Raw genomic sequence first — 23532 nt, forward strand, 5'->3', positions numbered from 1 at the left:
ACACACACACACACACACATGATCACACTCCTATACGCACAAAGAGACGTATAGGTCTGTGTGGACACTGTAGTGCAGAGTGATGTTTTCCAAGTCATTTCAAAGAAGGTCTGGACGGCTGCAGCGGGACTCCTCGCCTCTTTGTTCTCCTCTCTCTCTCTCTCTCCTCCTTCCTCTTTCTCCTCTGGCTGCAGCTGGTCTATGGCTTGTGACAGATTCTCCAGCCTCGGTGTGTGCTGATTTGCACCATGCATAAGTGTGTGTGTGTGTGTGTGTGTGTGTGTTGTCTATGTGCTCCTCTCTGCTCCCCTCTCCTGTCCCACTTCAGCCCAGATTAGAGCGTCCGTCTCCTGAGGGAGACAAAAATATAAAAATAAAGCTTTTTACCAGAACACTGATCTAAACACACACACACGTATACACGTATTGCACACATACGTGCACGCACTCACACACTCATGCTAAGGGTGCCTTATGAAAGGCTTCGGAGAGTGGGGCAGAGAGAGCTTTTGCAGCAGGATCCTAAAAAGCTCTTTGAGTCAGCAGACTGCAGAGATAGATAGAGATATAGATAGATAGATAGATAGATAGATAGATACTAAGTTCTACTAAGTACAATGTTCACTATCTTAGTTTAGTGTGTTAGCATAGACTGTTTATAAGAAGTGGACATAGTCACCCTGACTTCACCCATTGGTTTGTGGACTGCCGTTTTGAAGCTTTGAGTTCGTCATTTTGGCCGTCGCCATGTCAGAAGTGACATGAGAAGGTGGAGCTAAGTACAACCAAGATATTTTAGGCGACCAAAATAGGTTAGAATTAACTTTCATGAACTGAAAACACATTGTGAAAGGGTTAAAGTTCTAAGACGAAAACATGGACAACGCCGTGGTAGCGACCTGTCAATCACAAGGTAGCCACGCAATAAAGCATACCCTGCTTTATGGTCTATTTAACTCTAAATGGGACCATAATTTACTAAATGAACATCATGCTGTATTGAAGACTTGGAACTAGCGATTGAGACCATAATCTCATGTTTACAATGTTTACTGAGGTAATAAATCAAGTGAGAAGTAGGCTCATTTTCTCATAGACTTCTATACAATCAGACTTCTATTTGCAACCAGAGGAGTCGCCCCCTGCTGGCTGTTAGAAAGAATGCAAGTTTAAAGCACTTCCGCATTGACTTCACTTCTCAGACCCGGAGATGCCCATCGGTTAGAATGCTAACATTTGCTAATTTGCACTAAACACAAAGTACAGCTGAGGCTGATGGGAATGTCATCAGTTATGCAGGTATTTGGTCATAAACCAAAGTATTGGACACATCAAAATGTTATGATACTGATGGCACTAGAGGAAAAGTTAAAGGTGCTAAATGCGAGATTGGGAGCATTTATATTGCCTTCGCATGGCTCTTAACATGGCGACAGTTGAACCTGTGGCTCGTAGCTAATGGTGCTAACAGCGCTAACAATGGAATTAACGTGAACACTGCTGACATGGATAACAGTTTTAACCTGAGGGGGAACTGGAGGGTGGGTGCTACGCTTCCGCAACGGCGCCATCGGTTTGGATAGTGTTATCAGCTGTAACCGCCGTATGAGAGCAGTGTAGAGCGGCGGCCGTGAGCTAGCTAGTGAGGCACGCTCACATGCCCCGAACATGCACTAAAAGCCCGCGTCCGGCGATGTGACAAAGCACGGAGAAACTGGGTAACAACACACACAGAGGGAGAGTGACTTCATTCTCTGCTCAGGTAGACATTACTCCACTATATCTTTACATAGACCATAGTTGTTTGCTTTCTATATTAATGCTGTATAAAGCAGTGTTTCCCAACCTTTTTCCTTAAATGTTCCTTAATTGAGTAAACTCAATTACGACCCCTGACTAAGTGATACATTTTATGGATATTTCATATTTTGTTGTCATCCAAACTTTAAAAATAACAATTTAATTAAATTTTCTTTTTCATCTATGAAATGCTGAGATAAAGGTTAATTGTATATATATATTTTTTTAAAAGTCGCCTTACACCTCTTAAAATCAAGAAGGCCTTGTGACCCCCCCCGTGAAGCTTTGGCGACCCCTAGTGAGGGCCGGGACCCCCAGGTTGGGAACCACTGGTATAGAGAACCTTTAAGGAATTACCAAAGTTATTACAATTCATCCTCTAGGGATCATAAATGTCTGTATAAAAAGTGATGGTAATCCATCAAACAGTTGTTGAGACATTTCAGCATGGACCAAAGCAGTGGATCGGCCAACAGACCCACATCACCATCCCTGGAGCCGTGCTGCTACTGTAGCAGAGCATCCAGACCAAAATTCATTCATTAACAATTTATCAACTCAACTGATTAACTGCAGACATGATGGCTTATTAGAAAGTGAGAAACCTCTGACTTACAGACTTTCTAATGAGCCATTAAGTTTACAGTTATGTTATCATTAATTAAGGCAACGCAAAAGTTGAAAGTTAATTTCCTTGAACCTTAGAAATAGTCGTCTGACCAAATAATCTTGAGTCACGGTCTGGTGTGTATCCTCCTACGTAACTTGCTTGATCTTTTCTTTTTAATATAAATGAATCATCTTTAATTACAGTTTTGACAGGTTAACCACTTTTTAAAAGGAGCTGCAGAGCGTCCTTGACATCTTATCAGAAAGTGAGAAACCCACAGTGTACCCACTTTCTAATGAGCCTTCAGGTCTGCACTTACAAATGTTAATAAGTCATTAAAGGAATAGTTCAACATTTGGATAAATACTTGCCTTGCAGGGTTAGATGAGAAGATTGATATCACTCTGTGTGTTAAATATGAAGCTACCAGTAACAGATGGTTAGCTTAGAATAAAGACTGGGAATCAGCTGGCTCTGTTCAAAGGTAACGAAATGAACCAACACCTCTAAAGCTCCTGAATTATCACGTTATGTGTGTTTCTTTAAAGGAACATTTTAGGGGATCTATTAGCAGAAATATAATATAATATTCATAGCTATGTTTTCATTAGTGTACAATCACCTGAAATTAAGAATCGTTATGTTTTCGGTAGAATGAGCCCTTTATGTCTACATAGGGAGCGGGTCAAGCCCCCTACTTCTGTACCCGTCACGTGATGACATTGGGCCCAAAAATGCTTTTTCCTCATAGACTTACTTTGGGAAAGAAACGTCTGTAACTCAGTGGATAGTTTTTTTTTTAGGTAAATCAATTTCCCAGTGTGAACACTTGAATAGCCCTTATTTAAATCATTAGGTCCTAAAAGTTGTAGATACACTAATAGCTGAATCCAGAGTTATTTCTCTTCCTCTGTTCATGTGAGACCCAGACTGAGGCTGGAGCGAAGGCTGGGAGGCGGAGTTAAAGGAAACTCTACTGCGCCTGCTCTATGGGCCCAATGGATGCGGAAGATCGCCGGATGATCCGGGTACTTTATCACTCGGCAGTCAAGCCATTTTGGCTTCATGCGCCGCTGAGCAACTCTCATAGGAATGAACGGGAGCCCGCCTGCAACGCTATATCCAGTTCTCTTTATACATCCATGGCGGGTCCTCTTCACGAAGTCCGCCATATTTCCACAGTAGCCCAGAACAGACAACGGTGGCTCTAAAGAGAGCCTTTCATGTTTTAATGTTAACTGAAGGCCGCCGTAGTTCTCCGACACGCTTGTGAAACTGTGGTAATGTGAGCTGCAGAGTGCAAAACTGTGGTACCGCCAGCCGCCGTCTGACTTCCGTTGCTCCTAAAGTAGTGTTATTACGGTAAGGACGGCCTCCGAGTGAGGCGAACGGCGTCACCACTGTTTTGCACTCGACAGCTCACGTTAGTAAAGGAGGAGTGAGCGGAGGGGTACCCAGTTGGTTGCAATCTGCAACCACACCACTAGATGCCGCCAAATCCTACACACTGTACCTTTAATTTGTAAAGTAGACATACAGACAGACAGACAGACAGACAGATAGATAGACATATAGATAGATAGATAGATAGATAGATAGATAGATAGATAGATAGATAGATAGATAAAAAGATTAATCAACAAGACCCAGACAAGTACAAAAATGTAACCTTTACTTATTTACAGATTGTACAGAGGTACTGAGTGACAAGGTAGTATTTACAACACAACTAGTAGCTTAGAAACCCCTGAACTTATACACAAGTGAGATACACGGCAGGGAGACCCGGAGGACTACACACCAACGCACTCCTTCCACCCAGTACTCTATATAATACCTGGACACCTGGACCAAATCTGAGAACTGTGCTGAGCCTGGGAACGTTTTGCCACACGTTCCTCGACGGCGGCTGGCGTTGTGCAGGAGCCAGCTGGGCGCCATATTGGTGACATCACAGGCCAGGAGTCGGGAGTGTTTAAGCGTACGGGGCTCCAGTCAGATGCGGTGCACGGACTAACCACGGGTGGAGGGGAACGTTGGTGCCCGTAGCCTCGGTGGGTCAACTCAGGGAGAACTCAGGTGTTGCAGCAAAATAGGTACCACCAGAAACACAAGCACGTCATGCAATTTAAAAAAACTCAAAGAAATCAAACAAAAGGTTGGTGTAAAAATCGGTGTGATGGTGGACTTACAAAACTCAGTCTACATGCTCTCTTAACCACGACAGTACAGACGCAACATGTGTGTGTGTGTGTGTGTGTGTGTGTTCGTGTAGCTGTATTTGTGTTATATGAGTAAGAGCCGGGTCAAATGTTATGTGTGGGACGAACCGAAGAGAGTACAGAAAAGTATACACACACGCACACCACAAACAACCTCTTGATACACACATCAGCCTCTGTCTTATATAAATGCCTGCACGGTGTAAAACACACACTTGCTCACACACACACACTCAGAGGTGAAACAGCAGACTCGTAGTGGAAGAGAACTATGTGGGTGGGAGGGGGTTCGTTTTAACCACACAGGCTGGACTATCATTATTCATTGAGTGTGATTCAGATGAAGAGACCCAGCTACGTGCCGCTAGTTAACTGTTGAGCTGACGGGGCTGGTTAACTAGTCTAGTTAACCCAGCAGTGAGGACTGTACAGTGAGGTCCCAACCAACAACACACCAGAGGAAAAATAAATCACACAAGAATCTAAAAACATGCCAGTCTTTTTTTGTTTTTTCCTTAAAGAAGCAGAATAAAAAGCCACGTTGTCATTGAAATGAACTCAACACTTAATACCATTCAAATCAAACAAATGAAATCAGTTTTCTAACATTTAAAACAAAGATTTCTCTGTACAGAAGTATAATATTGCAACCTGATATTGTGCATATAACTCACACACCAAACCTGTTAAGTTGACCAAAAGAGGGGCAGCGTTCACCGATCAAAAATGTGTTTTGTCAAACTGTCTTGCAATTTTTGCAGCCAATATATATAGAGAGATATGTGTGTGAGAGAGAGAGAATAGAAAGAGTATAGAGACAGACGCTCAGCTAATGGGATATCAAGTCTTTTTTCCATCAAAATCCGTGTGCTCAAAAATCAATGCCCTTACTCAGTAGATTATGGATTTCTAGAACACTCATACACGCGTTGCCAGCTCGTCGAGTGTGTGCATGTGTGTGTGTGTGTGTGAGTGTTGCCTCTGTAACGAGTCACTTTGCAAAACTCTCTGCTTCGCCACGTGACTCTGCTCTCTGCTGAAACACAGCGCCGTGTTCTCGCCAACAGAGAGCAGCCACACAAGCACCAGCTATTTTGACGCTCGTCCAGGAGTATTAATTTGATGAGTAAATCTCAAACAGTGAAGCCTCTAAATTCACTACGGAAACATTAAAACGGGCCTCGAGTCTTTTGTTCGACATAAAAACTCATTTGTAAAAAGAAAAAATCTGTGTCCTACGAGAGCCGGTGTTGGATTTGAGGAACTCTTACGACTACCGATATAAAGTGATTTCCAACAATATGTTGAGTTTTAAAACACCACGACTGAACTTCTGATACTCAATCTACTCTATAATAGAAGGAAGGAGCAAAAAGACAATAAAGAGAATAAACAAAAGCTGATGAGGGAAGAAGGGAAGGCTAGAAGGAGGGATGAGCACTATAAAACAAGAATAGAAAGAGTCGTTGTGTATACTGTATGATGCTGTACCCATTATTATCTAACACTGTAAAACTTCTGACCTCACAATGGAAACTTAACGGTGCCCTAAAACCCAATGTCAAAGAGAAATAAGAGAAAACATCTATCCAGCGAATGTTTGAGAATATTCATATTTTTCAGTATAAAAGTGTTTTTGGTCAAACGTCTGTGTTAGGTGGCAGGGTATAAAATCTACAAAGTGCACAAAGAGAAGCTATCTCATAGCTTCGACACACACACACCCACCCTAAACTACTATCCTAGACTACTGCGTATGTGCATGTGTGTGTGTGTGCGCGTGTGTGTGTGCATATATGACCCTGTATAGGAGTTTAACTGTAACACAGGGCAGTAGGAAGCATGCAGTATGACCTGAAGGCTAGCTAAGAGAGGAAGCAAGGATGCTATACTGTTATGTCTCTAGATCTAGAAACACTAGAACACACACTCTCGTCCTGATACTGGCGGCCACGTTTGGTCCACTTTTTGGAATGTTCAATTAACTGACATCAACAATAACAAACAGTCGGTAGTTTTTACGCCCCCCTCCCCTAAAAACAGACACAGTGTGTGTGTGTGTGTTCGAGTGTTTGTACATCTGCGGGCGGGAGCTGATTCTCTACCTGCGTCCCGACCAGAGCTGCCCGCCTCCCAGTCTGGTCTAATACAAAGATAGTAATTTCCATTCAAGTCGAGGATTACTCTAGTGTAGTTTACTACTCTTTAAGCCATGCTGGCAGTGCAGTTTGGAGGCTCAGACAACATACGGGTTGACTGGAGAAATCATAGTGCAACAGGAGAGTCCTGGAGAGGGGCGGGTGTGTTTAGCTGAAATATGTGTGTGTGTGTGTGTGTGTGTGTGTGTAATCTCAGAAAGAAAGGGGTTTTCTGTGTGTCCCCTTCATCTCCAAGAGGCTGGTGAGAGGGCGGGACAAGTCGGCTCCTCTTCCAAACACACTCTATCTTCCATCAGCTCCCCACTGTTGACGTTAGACTCCGTGTTCAGTGTCCCTCTTTATTCCACCGGGGATTCGATCTGTCTTGTCAGACGTATTGTCAGTTTGTGCCTCGTTGCCTACAGCTTGAGGCAAGCGCACACACACTGACACCCACACACACACTCTTCATCTTGTATTGTGCCTCCAGGTGTCCCTGTGGCCCCAACCCTGCCCTATAGAGGGTGTGATAAAGAAACAATGATTTATTTACTCAGCATCGCCATTAACCTTTTAGTCCAGAGCTTCCCGTCTTTCACCTGTGTGTGTGTGTGTGTGTGTGTCGGTGTGTGTTTCTGTGTATGTGCTTAGAATCAGAGCTGCCCAGTCCGGTCACACACACCTCCGTCTTGCATGCGTGTGTGTTAGTGTGTTTTCAGTGAGTGTGTTAACGTGTGACTCTCAGACGTCAGACTCGATGCTAGGCATGCGGCGGTAGAGCCGGGGCCTGTTGTTGCCTGCGCTCGAGGCTCGCGGCGCTGTCACATAGCTCATTGGCTGAGAGGCGGCGGGTGGGACCATGTAGGCCACCACGGGGGACTCCTGCTGAGGGTAGAACACCTGTTGGTCGACAAGGCCGCCATGCTGGTTGTTGTGATGGCTGCCGTGGTTACCGAGGGTAAGCGACAGCGGCATTCGCTGCTTATAGAGCTCGTGGGCGGAACTTCTCTGCGGCATGCGTGTGACAGACTGGGGGGAGGGATCTCGTTGTGTCGTGCCAGGAGCTGACTGGAGGAAAGGGTTGTGAGAGGGCCGATCGGGGAAGAGGCTCTTTGAGCGCCGTGGGAGGGGCATAGGGGCGTCCAGACTGTGGTGGTGGGAGGGTGACGGTGAGGGCGGGCTGCGGTTGCTGAATGGACGATCAGAGCGCATTGTGAGAACATTAGCATAGGCGCCCTCGTCCAGGGTCAGCTCCCTCTCCCTATCTCTGTCGGGCAGACTCAGCCCCCGCAAGTGAGTGTGCAGCTGCGACTGCCGCTCTGGAACGCCGTCCGGAAGCACGTTCTCGTAGGAGTGCTGACGACTCAGCTGAAGGTGCTGGGCCGACGAGGAGGCGGCGAGAGACGGGGAGGAAGGGGAGGGCTCGAAGTGGCTGACTAGCCCGTCCCCTTCGCCCACCAGGCCCAGCTCGCTCTGGGGAAGGTAGTGTGTAAACATGTCCCCGCTGTGTGGGTGAGTGTGTGCTTGGGAGTAGTGCGAGTGCAGGTGGTCTTCGCTGATGTCGTACAGGTTCCCCAGGTGGGCGCAGGCGTCACAGCGAGCCTGTGGCGAGCGGACAGTGTAAAGGCCGGAGTAGCCGCTGAGCTTAGTCAGGCAGGAGCGACAGTGGCCGGGCCTGACGCTTTGTGTACCCTGTCCTGCACCTGCAGCGTCGAATGAACCGGCGGCTTTGTCCTTCGCACTGCAGGGAGAGAGGATGACACTGATTATACACAACAACACAAAAAAACATTTAAAACACAGTCAAGGCGGTCATTTTCTGCTGAGCTCGCTACCTGCTGTGTGTGTAGGTGCTGTATTTCTTGTCCTTCAGGGAGTGCAGGTCGGCCTCTGCGCTGTGACTGTGGTGCAGCAGGCTGGCGCTCAGCTGCAAAATGGGTGCGTCCGCCTGGTGGGAGAGCGTGTGAGTGTGTGAGTATGTGCTGTCAGGTGGAAACAGGTCAGGGGGGTAACTCTGGTCGTCACCTCCCCCATGGCTGTCTCGCTGGTAGGGGGGAGCGGACTGGAGACTAGCCTGGTCTGAGTCAATGGAGTAGATCTTGGATCCACCGCCCCCGCTTCCGCCTCCCCCTCCTCCTCCTCCTCCCCCGCCTCCACCTCCCCTCTTCCTCAGCTGATTGATAGGCTTGAATCCGCCCCTCCCCGCCATGGAATCAGAATCTTTGTGTGATGGCGGCCGGCTGGAGCACTCTGAGATGTCAGAGTGTGGCGGTTCCTCAGGCAGGTAGCGCTGGCTCTTCATCTGTGGAGGTCCAGATCCAGATGTTGGGGTGGGGCTCGGGCCTGGAGATACGACAGTAGGCTGAGTCTTCAGTGTCTCCACGCTTTTCTTCCACAGGGCTCGAGGTTTGGAGCCCTGCGGAGCGGCAGCGAGGGCCAGCCCGGCGGGGCGGGTCTTGCCGTTGTCGTTGGTGATTGACAGCTGGGGCTTGTTGGGGCTGGTCGAAAGAGAGGCGGCTTTCTGTTGCACGGGAAATGGCGCAGCATTGTTAAGGAGGTTTTTGTGTCGTCCGGACAATGACAAGAAACTGTGCGGACCAGCGGCGTTGCTATAGAGACCAGGACCCTTCGGGGGCAGACTCTGGAGTGAGTTACCTAGGAGACAAGGAGAGATGCACCTCAGACAGCAGATACAATAGACGGATGTTTGGATGCTCAGCCTGATACATTATCTACTGCCCTGGCACGCTGTGGGTGCCATCTATCTAATGTGTTTCTAATCATGAGGCGAGCTTAGACATGACAGTCAATTCAATTACAGTCTGAGTCCACAACAAGGTGAAACAAGTCACCTTTAGATCTGCAAATGTAGACTGTAAAGAAAAGGCAGGGTGACCTCTGTACGTGTGAGCAATGTTACACAGGTGCCATGTTTACCTGCTCTGTGAGGAGGTAAAATATACAATATAGTGTACAATATAGACTGTGTGGTGTAGGGATGTCATGAGGACCAATACTTCGGTACCAAGTCGATGCCAAAATTCTGTGACGGTACTCATTTTTCTACAGTACCAGAGGTACCAGAGATCAGGACTTGATATTAACGTAATCAATAGAAAATGTCCTTGATAATGCTACATGGTGAACAAATCTCTGTTGAAATCGGCAGGAGGAGAGCTCGTTAACGTTTGCTGCTAGCAGCCGGTGGGCAGCACAGTCCTGCTTGGCTTAATAACGGAGCTAACAGCTAACGTATGGAGGTTGTATTGTGTTACATTATGATGCGTTCAAGCTCTAGTCAGTAGAAAATGAATATTGGGTGAAGATAAATTATAACGTTATCATGATGTGTTCAAATGTAATCTGGTAAAATTTAGTTTTTGGTGAGAAACTTGAGGCGGATCATCAGGACTGAATAATAAATTCATAAAAACTAGTAAGTAAACTGTAATAAAGGAGTATATGTTGAAGTTAGGGCTGTCAAAGTTATTGCGATAATAACATGTTAACGCAAATTTGTTTTAACGGCACTAATTTCTTTAACGCATTAACACAACTTGGGATTTTTAGGTTGGAGCGGGCTTGAGTGGAGATACTGGTATCACATGAAACTATAAAACCTAATGAATCCACTGGTACCAAGCGATGTCATACTAGCTTGGCGCTAAATTTTGGCAAGGAAAAATTGGCATGGCCATTTTCAAAGGGGTCCCTTGACCTCTGACCTCAAGATATGTGAATGAATATGAGTTCTATGGGTACCCATGAGTCTCCCCTTTACAGACATGCCCACTTTATGATAATCACATGCAGTTTGGGGCAAGTCATAGTCAAGTCAGCACACTGACACACTGACAGCTGTTGTTGCCTGTTGGGCTGCAGTTTGCCATGTTATGATTTGACCATATTTTTTATGCTAAATGCAGTACCTGTGAGGATTTCTGGACAATATTTGTCATTGTTTTGTGTTGTTAATTGATTTCCAATAATAAATATATATATATATTTACATACAAACATACATTTACATAAAGCAGCATATTTGCTCACTCCCATGTTGATAAGAGTATTAAATACTTGAAAAATCTCCCTTTAAAATACATTTTGAACAGGAAATGTGCAATGATATTGCGATTAATCGTTATTAACTAACATGCGACTAATTGCAATTAAATATTTTAATCGATTGACAGCCCTAGTTGAAGTACATAAGATTAATGGTTTAGTTTTTTTACCGTAGTATCAAATTTCACTTGTATTGGAATCGACTACTAAATCTCTGGTATCATCCCTAGTAAGGTGTCCTGCATGTAACAGAGCTATAGTACCTTTCCCAGACATCACATCCAGGATGTTGGGCTGCAGGAGGACAGTGTTGCGTTTGGGAGAAGACAACGCCATGGACTTGGCAGACTTGAGCAGATGCAGCATGTTGGCTTGAGGACTGAAGTCCAGCTCCGGATTCTTTTTCTTCATATCGATATGAACGCCGTGGATACAGCTCCATATACCCTGAGAGGAGAAGAGGAGAGAAAACAAAAAGCAAAGCAAAAAGAGAAAAGAGAAAAGGAAAGGACAGACAGGGAGGAAAGATATCAGAGAGATAATAGAGGAGTTAATTTCCAACTCAATGACTTCACAAGAAAAAGGTTCAAACATGCACAAGACTAATTTCCTTGCACGGTAAATCAAGAGAGACCTGCGCGTCCTCTTCCCCGGTACGATTACTCCAGACCTTAACCTCATTTTGTTTTGTGATGTGGCAAGAAGAGATAATCGCCACTTTTTTAGATGAACTGCTTTCAGAGGCGCCTGGAAAATTAAATTTAGGTGATGATGTCACTGGAGGGGGGCCTCTGAGTGCAAGGAGATGTTCTTCCTGGAGCCACTTAACCTCCAGCATCGCTGCTCTAACGGCCTGCGCACACCCAGAGACACACACACACACACACACACACACACTTACACACAGACAGACATCGCACTCTTTTTGTAAAACATTTAATGTGTGAAATGCTGCTCGTCTGGAATAAAAGCCCTGCCTCACACAGAGACATGACATATGAATAATGAAAGAATGGTCTGTCTGGATGTGCCTTTTCTGTTTTGTGTGTGTATATTTAGCTTTGTGTGCGTCTGTCTATCTATCTGTCCGTCCCTCCCCTCGCTGCACCTGCATACCTGTTACCAGATTTAACTTTGTTAGACCAGACTTGTATATATGTGTGTGTGGGTGGGGACAAGATAGAGAGAGAGCTTTGTGTGTGTGTGTGTGTCTATATGAGTATGTGTTCACATCATCCTCTTAGCGATTCCTCTATCCTGCCGTCCATACGCGCAGCAGTAAATTCATCTCAGCTGGGCTCTATAATCACACTATCCTCCTCTTTCCTCCTTTATCACACACACACAGCACATAACTCGACTCCTTCTATATGTTAACGCTAACTATTGTGTGCACACGTCCACAGATTTGTATTTTCTCTTTACTGAAACAATCAAGTTTCAGCCACATTTCAGCCTAAAAGTCCTGTTTGTGCGTTCCTGTTTGCATTTTCACCGCATCTGAACAACCATGAAGATTAGGCAAATTTGAACGCTTTGTTTGAGATGCGACACAACAAGGACAGACAGCAGAAAAATCATTCTTGTAATTTACTGTGAGATGTTTGAATTGATGTTGTTAAACACCACAAAGGCTCCACGGCTGTCTGCAAAGTCGCAATAATGTTTTTCCTGTTATTTTTCTGCGTCAATGTGAAACCCCATTGAAACAATTTGTAGATACAGTTTTGTTCCTCTGTGTGTTTAGCCCGCTCTAACTCTTTTTCATACTCTTTAAGAGTAGTCTGCAAGTCTGCTTTACTGTTTAAATGTCAATAACATTACAGGAAAGTCCCATTCCGAGTCTTGATATTGATATTGCAATAACCATTGCTCTCGTACTGTCTGAATCAATGCTTTACATCAGTTGTTGCACTCCTGAGGATGATGTTTGATCAGTAAGTGGCGTTCAGCGCTGCAACTTTTTTAAAGTACAACCTCAGAAGCAGTGGGGGCAGAAACTGGACCAGAAACATTTCGTCCTCCTCACCCTGCTGATGGTGAAGAGCAGACCCGGCCTCCCGGTGCAGACGCCGGTGAAGCAGTATCTCAGCCTCCAGTAGAAAAGGTGTTCAGAGATGAAGGTGAGGATGGAGAGCCCCATGGCTGTGGCCAGCATGTAGAAGACGCCCGCCATGTTGTCGACGTCCAGCTGGCTGGACATCACCTCGTTCTTCTCATTGTGGCAGATGCCAGTCAGCCACTGCGCCTCCAGCTCCTCCATCTCACCTGTTGGAAAGTTAGAGTTCAAGTTCAAGACCTTTATTTGTCCCAGGGGGGCAACTGGCTTTGTTGCAGTATTAACAACAACACAGCAGGGATGTCACCAGAACCAATACTTCTGTACCGAGTTAACGTGGCAGTAGGCAGAATATTTCTGATATCATTGGGCAAAAAATCTATAATAACCTTTCAGCATATTGTAATTCAAGTGTTCTGAGAGAAAACTAGACTTCTGCACCTCCTCATGGCTCTGTTTTCAGGCTTTAAAAAATCTAGCCTGTGACGGGAGACTTTGACCAATCACAGGTCATTTCAGAGAGAGAGCGTTCCTACTGGCTGTTCATTCAACGGAGGCAGCTGTCAATCACTCTCAAACTCCGATCAAACGGTCAAACTAGGCAGCGCTGATCAAATATGAATCAATATTCTGTTACTGTAATACCTATTTCTTGCCTCAAATGTTTTCAGAAACATCTTGTAGTGTACTGTTTAGCTGTAAAATGAGAAAGTTTGCTCCGGCTGGTGGGCGGTGCTTGATATTTCCTCATCTGATCTTAACATGGCTGCCGGGTTGCAAACTTTCTAATTTTATAGCTAAACAGTTCACTACAAGATGTTTCTGAAAACATTTTATGTGAGAAATCGGCATTACAGTAACAGAATATGGATTCATATTTGATCAGCGCTTCCTAGTTTGACCGTTTGATTGAAGTCTGTGAGTTATTGACAGCTGCTCAGAGACGGCAGACTCCAGCTTGGCTCTGATTGGTTGTTTTCCTCCTGTCTGTGAAATCTTTGCAGATGCCATTAGGAGCACCGGAGGATGCCGGAGGACACAGAGGCACATGATTTTTGTTTTCAGATTACCTGTCTCATGCACTACTGTCAGGATATACTGACCGTTATATAAAAATAACCTTTTTAATCATATTTGCGCCAGTTCTACCCACTGCTGTTTTAATGCCAAAAATCTGAAAACGTGATAATGTTGCATCGTGAACAACAAATCAGTGTTGAAATCGGCAGGTTGCTTGGCTAAATAAAAACAAACTTTGTGTTACATTATGATGCATTCAAGCTCAGTAAAAATGAGTATTGGGCGAAGATTAATTATAACATTATGTAAACTTGTAAACTTTAGTTTTTGGTGAGAAACTTGAGGCGGATCACGAGGGATTAACAATAAATTTGCAAAGAACAGAATGCAAACAGTAATAAAGGAGCATATGTTGAAGTACATGAGATTTATTGTTTTAGTTTTTTACCGTGGTATCAAATTGGTATCGAGAATCGTGGAATTTCACAGGTATTGGTATTATCGACTACTAAATTCCTGGTATAGTGACATCCCTACAACGCAGGGACACACAAGATAAAAAAAACACACACACATAACCACATAATAAAAACACATAAATACAGGAGTAAGAAGGTGAACACATGAAGTATGAAAAGAACAGCTGATGCTACCTGTACTTTACAGAGTTGAGCAGTGAAATGGAGGTTATGAAAGAGTATATACTGTAAATGTTAGTTTTAACTGATGGTTCTCTGAGGTGAGAACCAGAGGGACTTAAATTCTAAGTGCATGGGGTGGGTACTCTCAGATATAATGGATACTGCTTTCTTTAACCGCAGTTTGTTGTACAGATTGCCAATGATTTTGCTGTTGACTTTCATCCCCCTTGTTAATGAGTTTTTCTGTTTGAGGTTGAGGGATGAATACCAGCATATGAAAGCAAAACGGATTCAATAAAAGATTCATAAAACAATGTCAACCTGGAACTTGGCTAGATTCCTCAGACAAAAACAACGCTGCAGGCTTTTCTGACTCAGCATATCTGTATTCCTATCAACGGTCAACTTATTGTCAATTATGATTGTTACGCGCTCCCCCCTTTTTCTTGTGTTCCTTTGCCTCTCTTCTTCCTGCTCTCAGGAGTTCCAGATTCGTGACAAGGAGGGTGAAAAGAGGACATGTCACGCGTCATCGTCGCGTCATATTTTTGGGGTACAACACACGCACAGTAAAATCTGGTCTGCACGAAATTGAACCAGTAGCAAGGCACGACGCAGCTCCAGCTCCAATGTGCATGTCATACCCCATAGGTCAAGACCATGTCCCAGCCTCTTTCAATAAGCCTTGATTCAGGATTAGTGGGTGGCCCTGCCTCCATATTTAATGGGAAATTGGAGGAGAAGAAGTCTCTCTTTCCAGATCAAGCAGCCTTCTGTCCGTCGTGTGATTTTCCTTTTGCTCCTTGTTTTTCTTTGTTTATGTCTTTTGAGGATGGAGGTCTGGTAGCTCAGTTTTCCTGGCTTTTTTTGTAGTTAAGTTTATTCACTGTTTAAGGTTAGGGGGCTCCTACAGCCCTGGTGTGGCTGGCCCAGACTTCCTCAATCCTTTTGTTCTTTCTGGCAAGGCCTCCGGGCTCTCATAGTTTTGGTTATTTATGGTATTCCTCTAGGTATGTTGCTGGTCACATGGTTGAGCCAAACGTTTTCCTGTTGTGCTGGTTGTCAAACTCACTTTGACAGTCATTGGTGTACGTAATAATGAAGCTTATACGGAAGTTCAGTCAGGAAGACCATCTTTACCTTCTCATTCATTCACAATCTTTCTGTCTCTCTCTCTCACCGGCTCTATCAGCTGACTTTGTGCGTTTCACTCTAAGTTAACCAACCTGATTCTGCCACGATCTTCCTGAGCCAATCATATCGTAGCTGTCACATTTTAAAACTGTTCTCCTCTCTGCTGCTGTCAGTTGTCATTGCAGTACGAACCGATGCAACCTGCCTCCACCCCATCACCTCCAGTCTACATCATATTCAGTGCCCAGTCCTGCTCCTTATCCCTTCATTGGATCTTCAGTACTCCCTTCACCACCGCCACCACCAATATCTAGACTCCGGGGGGAATATACCTAATCTCACCACGGCATCACTACCCCCTTTAATAAGCTAAGTCACGATGGAGTGTAATCGCCAAAGATTTTCCACTATTCATCTTATCATGCACCATGTAATAAATTATTGTTCATTCGATATGGAGTCTCTCCTGATTGAAATATATAAGAGAGGAGAGAGGACGCAGCCTTGGGGGAAGCCAGTCGATGTTAAAGACAGTCCAGACAGATGTTCATTTACTCTGACTGTCTGAGTCTTGTTAGTGAGGAAGTCCAAATCCATCCCACAATGTTTCAGTCCAACCCAAAGCACTCTGTTAAGTTTCTGCACCAGCAGATGGGGGTGTGAAGTGTTGAAGGCAGATGAGAAGTCTGAGAACAATAATCTATAATAATCCTCTAAGTGCTTGTATATGAAGTTAAGGCGAGACACTCCAGGAAAAAACATTGTTTTTCATACACTGGTCAATTTTGAGATTCAATAACATGTCTTCTTGCAGACTAGTGGAAGGAAAATATCCAAAATACACATTTAGGTGTTTATTTCTCTATTTGCGTCTGTAGATTTCTCCTAAATTCACCAAAAGTTAGCCTTAGATAATGCCTCATTTGCATATTTAAACATAACATTTCAGAAAACTTGTAATAAAAAAAAGAATTGACTTAATGTAAATAATCAACTTGGGAAGTTTCATGGTGATATCTGTTAGTTAAAATGTTTTACCCTATTCACCTGTAGTGTCTTGCAAAATGTATGGAATTTTACAACACATACGTTTTCTCAAAATAAGATCTTTCTCGCTCTGAGCCAGAAATCTCCACTTCAGCAGCACTTACATACACCAAATCGTCCAGTTTCATTACTATCTATATTCTGTAGGGTTTTACAGAGTTTTTTTTCTTCATAAATCATTCATAGCCTGATTTTATAACATTTTATTCCTAAAAACATGGTGAAAATTGATTTTTTTTTTAAGGCTTTCGACAGTATTTTCTAATTTATGGAATGATAAAAAGAGATATACAAAATCCTCTCTGTAAAAATCTTTGACTCTAATATGTCAATAAAATGAAACAAGAATTTTGAACATGGCTTTATCCAATGTTCAAATCTTTTTTTTTAAAGCTAGAGTGAAGATACTGGCATCATATGAATCTAGAAAACCTTAAGAATCGGTATTGGTACCAACCATAGTCCCCTGTCACAAAGGAGGCTAAATATCGCTCCAAACTTACGCTCAATTTTGGCGAGGAAAAACTGGCATGGCCATTTTCAAAGGGGTCCCTTGACCTCTGACCTCCAGATATGTGAATGTAAATGTGTTCTATGAGTACCCACGAGTCTCCCCTTTACAGACATGCCCATTTTATGATAATCACATGCAGTTTGGGGCAAGTCATAGTCAAGTCAGCACACTGACACACTGACAGCTGTTGTTGCCTGTTGGGCTTCAGTTTGCCATGTTATGATTTGAGCATATTTTTAATGCTAAATGCAGTACCTGTGAGGGTTTCTGGACAATATTTGTCATTATTTTGTGTTTTAATTGATTTCCAATAATAAATATATACATATATTTGCATAAAGCAAACATATTTGCCCACTCCCATGTTGATAAGAGTAATAAATACTTGTCAAATCTCCCTTTAAGGTACATTTTGAACACATAAAAAATGTGTGATTAATAATCATGATTAACTATTTTAATCAATTGACAGCCCTAGTTAGTAATCAACTGGGGAAGTTTCATGGTAATATCTAGTAGTTAATTTTTTTTTACCCTATTCACCTGGGGTGTCTGAGTTATAGTAGCGTCCTACACCCTCTGTTGGTTCGATATCCAAACTGTCGAGGGTGAAGGAAATGCTCAGTCCTGCCAAGTAGTTGTGTAGAAAAGAAGGTAAAGTGAAAGTTGACGATGGCAGCAGGGAGGGGCGAGGAATGAAGGAAAAGGAATCAAATGAGGTAGAGAGTAAAAGAGAGGGAGGGGATGGGCGGTAGAGGAAATAAGAGAGGTGTGTTGGGAAAACGGGCGTATCATTACGAGGAGAGATGGAGAGGAGGAGGGAGGAGGGGAGAGAAGTGAAGTGGTAAATAGATCGTAATGGAAAGCAGACAGGAGGTGGAGTGAAAAAAGGTCTGTAGGAGGAGGGAGAAGAATTGATAGTGATGGAGTGATAAGGAAAGATGGGGGGAATTATTATCAGACTGAGTGTGGTTGTGTGTCGCGTCCGCACGCGGGTGTTTGCCCCGAATAAAAAGGCCGGGTGTGAAGTGAAGCGCTTTAGTGGCTTCAGCAGTTTGATTTCTGTCTGGCTCATTCTCTTTCTTCCATTCTCACCATCTCACAGCTTATTATACAGAACAATCTGGAGGAGTAAACATAACAGGACACGTTGGACACACACACACACACACACACACACACACACACACACACACACACACACACACACACACACACACACACACACACAGAGTAATGATGATGAAATGGTGTGTTAAGACTGGCCCCTGATAGCTTTCTGACAGAGGGAGGGAGGAGAGAGGGAGGAAGCAGGGAAAGCTGAGCAATGGCACAACTGTAATGACACTAAATTCCTGGAACGTCTGTGAAACTTAAACTTGCAGCGTGACGGAGATGTGGATGCGTGCAAGCGCCTCACCGTCTCCTATGATGCCCAGTATGGCCAGATCAACCAGGCGCTTCCAGTAGGATCCTTTCTGCAAGGCGATGCCGTAACCTGTGGTGGCAAAGATGTAGCCGCTGCCGATGGTGACCAGCTTACAGCCGTCGTCTCTGCCCGCCATGTAGTTCAGCACCGCGGCGTCGTAGATGAAAGCATCCAGCTTTCTGTAAGAGAACCACACGTTCTGGATTTACTACCTCGACCGGGAGGTTCCAATCTGTTTATGATAAATCTGACATTATTAACAAGAAAGGATAGAACATAAAAAACATATTTCTGCTATACCAATTTATTTCTTCTGCTTGCAACTCATAAACATCCCAACGGGTGACAAGCGGTCGCGACTAGGCATTGGTACACTTTAAAGGAAGAGTTCAACATTGTGGGATGTATACTAATTCACTTTTTTGCAGAGAGATATGGGAGTTCTCTCATATCTATAAAATATGAAGCTACAGCCGACTGTGCCAGGCCAAGAAATAGTCCTGGGACAACTTTCGGACTGTCTTATCTAAAGAAATAGTTTTGCGAAATACACTTATTTGCTTTCTTGTTAAGAGTTAGATGAGAGGATTAATACCATTTACTGAGATTAAGAGCTGCTGGTAGTTGGGTTTTGTTACCGTTGGACAGAGCCAGGCTAGCCGTTTCCGCCTGTTTCCAGTCTTTATGCTAAGATAAGCTAACTAGCTGCAGCCGGCTGCTTCATATTTAGTGTACAATCATGAGTATCCATGGTATCAATCTTCTCATCTAAAGACCTTTGCACACCAAATCTTTTTCGTCTGAAAACCTCACGTTGTGTCAAACACCTTTACATACCAACCCTGAAACTTTTGTCCTTCATTTAAGTTTTCGGAACGGTTTCGATTTTCTGTGTTTTTTTTGCATCCGTCAAAAGCCAAAAGAGGTTTGTTTGTTTGACGTTTGAACGGACGGCATCATCCAAAATGGCATCTGATAAACTGATTTACTTCCCAACACAAAGCACTTTGCGATAAGGAAATAAAAGAGTACAGAGATGTGGAGTTTAAAGATAGATGGTGTCAGGTGATTGCAGAACAGCCTGGATGGGTGCAAAACAAAAGATGTATGAAAGTGGAAATGCTCTTTGCAGCTAAAACCATAGCTTCTTGCTAATGTCATTCATTAACCCTGTTAAGGACTAGTGCTATCCATTGCACCCACAAAATGAATTCAGTTTTGTCTTGCTCTGCGAATTTTCGCAACAAACAGAATAATATAATACATCGGACTCAGTATGCAAGGTTTCTGTGCGTAACGTCTTTTATCAGATGGCAGATTTAGATAAAGAGGTGGGGAGCAACTGCTTAAAAGGGTTGCAAAGGGGGCTTTTAACTTAAAAATATGCTTTCTGTCTTGTGTCTCTATATGTCTTTTAAAATGTAAAATATATTTCAATTGAAAAAGCTTACTAATTCCATGTGATATTAACAACTACTTCAATGTATTTGGGTTAAAAGAAGATGATGTGAAATTTGATCCATCAGGCTTTAATACTAAAGACTACAACACTGCTGAGTGTTTACTGCTGAGCCTAATGTACATACAGTGTTGTGCCAGTAACAATGTTCCTCAGATCCATAAACAAACCAGCTGGATTACTCACAACGCTCTGTTTTCTTGGAACTGAAATTCTCATGCAGATCCGATTTGGACTCAGTGACAGAGAGGACTGTCCGGTGTGCACGCTGCTGCAGGGAATATTCACGCACATGAGGTTGTCTTTGTTCGCACTGAGCTATAATCTTTTACTCGCAGGTTTTGTCATTGTTCTGACATGACAAGTTGAATTCAAACTAAGGGGGCCACAATTTGTATCTGACACAACCGCCCCCCATGTGGGCCCGATACATCTGAGCTCAGCAAAAACAGAGACGTGATGTATGTTAACCAAACACAATGTAACAAGGAGCCAATTTCACCACCCTACGTAGCAGCACAACCCGTTTTATAACTTCTTTATCAGCAAAAAAAAATGTTTTATATAACCCAATGAATACACCCTGTTGCTAATCAACCCCCCCGGGGCGCTCCATGTTAGAGATGTATGCATAAATATTAAACACTTTGAATTAGACTGTTCACCAAAGGGCATATGTTAAACACAGTCATTGAGTATCTGTTGTTGCAAAGCCGCACAGAGAGTTTCGTTAATTTAAGTGTATATAGCATTTGAAAACAATACACAATAGATTAATTAAAGTATAGAGCATATTAAATATGTCACAGCCTCCAAAGTGTTGACATTTGAATGAATTAAAAACTGATGATTCTGCGTATACAGTTTTGATGTTGTATAACAAAGCCTAATGTATGAGTCATGAGAAACAAACTGTATATATTTGATATGCAGTATCAATAAAGTAATTGCAGAGAGGGAAAAGCATAAAGTAAAATCATATTTGGAGAAAATACCCGAAAGATCAAAGCACATAAAACTAATGAACAAATAAAAGCACTGCAGCCATCCCTCCATTAGTGTGTGTTTAGGAGGGAGAATAAAGGTAGCAAACTCCAGAACAAATTACACTCTGCCTGTTTTGGCAGCTCCCTCTTTCCAGCAGCAACAAGACTCAATAATGAGCACTTGCAGACAGCGTCTGCTTTTTTACCGTCAGTGACAGAAACACTGAGCACAGTTTCTGCAGCATTTTAGCATGCGCTACTGCTGAGCCCCGCGGGGCCCAGTTTCTCTGTGATGCCGTCTCTTTTTTTGTTTGTTTTCGCATGTTCTTTTGCATACGATCCGTCTGCAAACAGAATTAGCCTCTCAGGTATAATAAATCTCAACTTGACATGAGTTGACTTGACAAGTTTACAGTACCCAGTCTTGAGGGTGACCAGCGCGTCCACGACGCCAGTCTGATGGTATTTGGTCATGTACTGATGCATATCTGGGTAGTTCTTCCTGATGTTGCGCTCGGTGCTGCCGTTAGGAACCGTCCCGAAGCGGAATGGAGGTGAATAAGAGTATGGACTCTGGAACTGCAAGGAGAGGAATAAGGAGAAGAGAGACAGATTGGTTATAGATGGAGTGGACAGGAGCTCAAATAAATAAAAACAAAGAAGCTAAAAGACAAAGAGCGGGAGGGAGAGACAGCGAGACGTATGAGAAAAGGGAGTCCAAGTAAGAGAGTGAAGGAGAGACACACAGGAAGAGGAGAGAGGAGGGAGGAGAGTGACAAGAAGAGACAGAGGAGAAAGGAGGAAGGAGAGACAGTGAAGTGGACTCATCAGTCATCATCATTGTGTGTCCAGTCTAGCGTAAGACTGGCTGGGGTTCTGCTGACACTGCCAGCCTCTGCAAACTACACACACACACATCCAAATACAAACACAAACACACACACGTCTTTGATCTATACAGCCCATGTGTGTGTGTGTGTGTGTGTGTGTGTGCGCCCCTGGGTCTGCTGTGCTGGCAGTGTTAGCGTGGTGACAGCTACGGCCAGAGGGTTTGGGCTGTTGAAGCCCAAGGGCGCTCCCTGGAGAGTCCTGTCTGGCCGCAGGGCTGGCATCCATTACAAGAGCAACCCTGACTGTGAATGTGTTTAGTTTCTTCTTCTGTGTGTGCGTGTGTGTTTCTGCGTGTCCATACAGTATGTGTGTAATCGCACCTTCTTGTCAGACAGTCCAGTGACTTGGTCCACGAACTCCTCCTGGATCATGAAGGCGGCCAGGTTGGCAGTGTAGGAGGCCAGGAAGATGACGGCGAAGAAGGCCCACACCGATACGATGAACTTACTGGTGGTGCCCTTCGGGTTCTGCACGGGCACAGAGTTGTTGAACACCAGACCCCACAGCAGCCATATGGCTTTACCGATGGTGAATGATGGACCATGTGGGTCTGTGGCAGCGAGACACGGGAGCAGAGGGAGAAATAAAAAAGAGAAAGTGTAAAAAAGGCTGTGCTGAAGAATACAGGTAAAGGAGTATGACACCTTGAATTCACATTTACAGCTGATAGCATGAGGCTGATTTTAGGGTTTGAAACCAGCCAGCCATGTATTAAATGTAATAATGTACATTGCAGTATAAATCATTATCTTTTTCACTGAAATTCCTGCCTTACTGTTGCCTTCCAGCAGTGGAAAAAAAGCTGAAACGTGTCATTACAGATGCTCTAATTCTTGTAAATCATCATACATGCCAATATCTTATTAACCACAAAAAAACCTTCCAAAAGAAAAGTTAAAACAAAGGGTTTTATGATCCAGTTTGAGGGCATCATGCTTCCTCCAGAGGGGTGACATTGTAAATATTAAATATAATGTGACAGTATTATTGGCTTTTTATTAATGCCTACAGCTCACACATTTTGCCACAGTCATCGTGGATGACGGGCGTTTTCTTGGGTTTACGAGCATGATTAATGGGCGAAGACCAAAACTTATTTTGACCAACTAGACTGACCTTTACTTCAAGTCAAAGTCACAAACGAATCTTAAAGGATGTTTTTCAGATTTACAGTATACTGCATAACTTACAGAGAAAAAACTACAACACTGCTTGTGAGATTCAGACCTGCTAGTTTGATGCTGCATGCAGTAATTTGCACCTGAAACATACAACGAACCGCGAGTCAAGACGTTCATTAACTTTCACTTGAATTCAAAAAACAACAGGACAATTTATTTCAAAATGGGTCATGATTGGCGAGTTGCACCACTGCGAGAAAACAGAGGAAAAAACTAGCATTGCCGCCTCGTGGTTGTATACCTCCACCAACCAAGTTGCAGTTTACATCCATGTCTGTCCAGAATGTCGTCACTTTATCCTGTTAGACATTTGTGTGAAATTGTCATAATTAGCGC

At 43.7% G+C, this 23532-nt stretch overlaps 1 protein-coding gene across 1 annotated transcript in view; it reads right to left on the reverse strand.

The window, feature by feature from the left end:
• Positions 1 to 4060: 4060 nt before the first annotated feature.
• grin2ab (glutamate receptor, ionotropic, N-methyl D-aspartate 2A, b) overlaps positions 4061 to 23532 on the reverse strand; it is a 128775-nt gene continuing 109303 nt past the window's right edge. Inside the window, exons 14-20 of the mRNA XM_074629662.1 lie at positions 22336 to 22565; positions 21543 to 21703; positions 18671 to 18858; positions 12865 to 13103; positions 11099 to 11282; positions 8606 to 9425; positions 4061 to 8511 (exon numbers count right to left, since the gene is read on the reverse strand). Of these exons, the coding sequence (XP_074485763.1) occupies positions 7512 to 8511; positions 8606 to 9425; positions 11099 to 11282; positions 12865 to 13103; positions 18671 to 18858; positions 21543 to 21703; positions 22336 to 22565 (2822 nt within the window). The 3' untranslated portion in view covers positions 4061 to 7511. The remainder of the gene's footprint in view (positions 8512 to 8605; positions 9426 to 11098; positions 11283 to 12864; positions 13104 to 18670; positions 18859 to 21542; positions 21704 to 22335; positions 22566 to 23532) is intronic.

This window comes from Sebastes fasciatus, chromosome 3 (genome assembly GCF_043250625.1).
Source record: "Sebastes fasciatus isolate fSebFas1 chromosome 3, fSebFas1.pri, whole genome shotgun sequence".
In the NCBI taxonomy this organism is placed as follows: Eukaryota; Metazoa; Chordata; class Actinopteri; order Perciformes; family Sebastidae; genus Sebastes; species Sebastes fasciatus.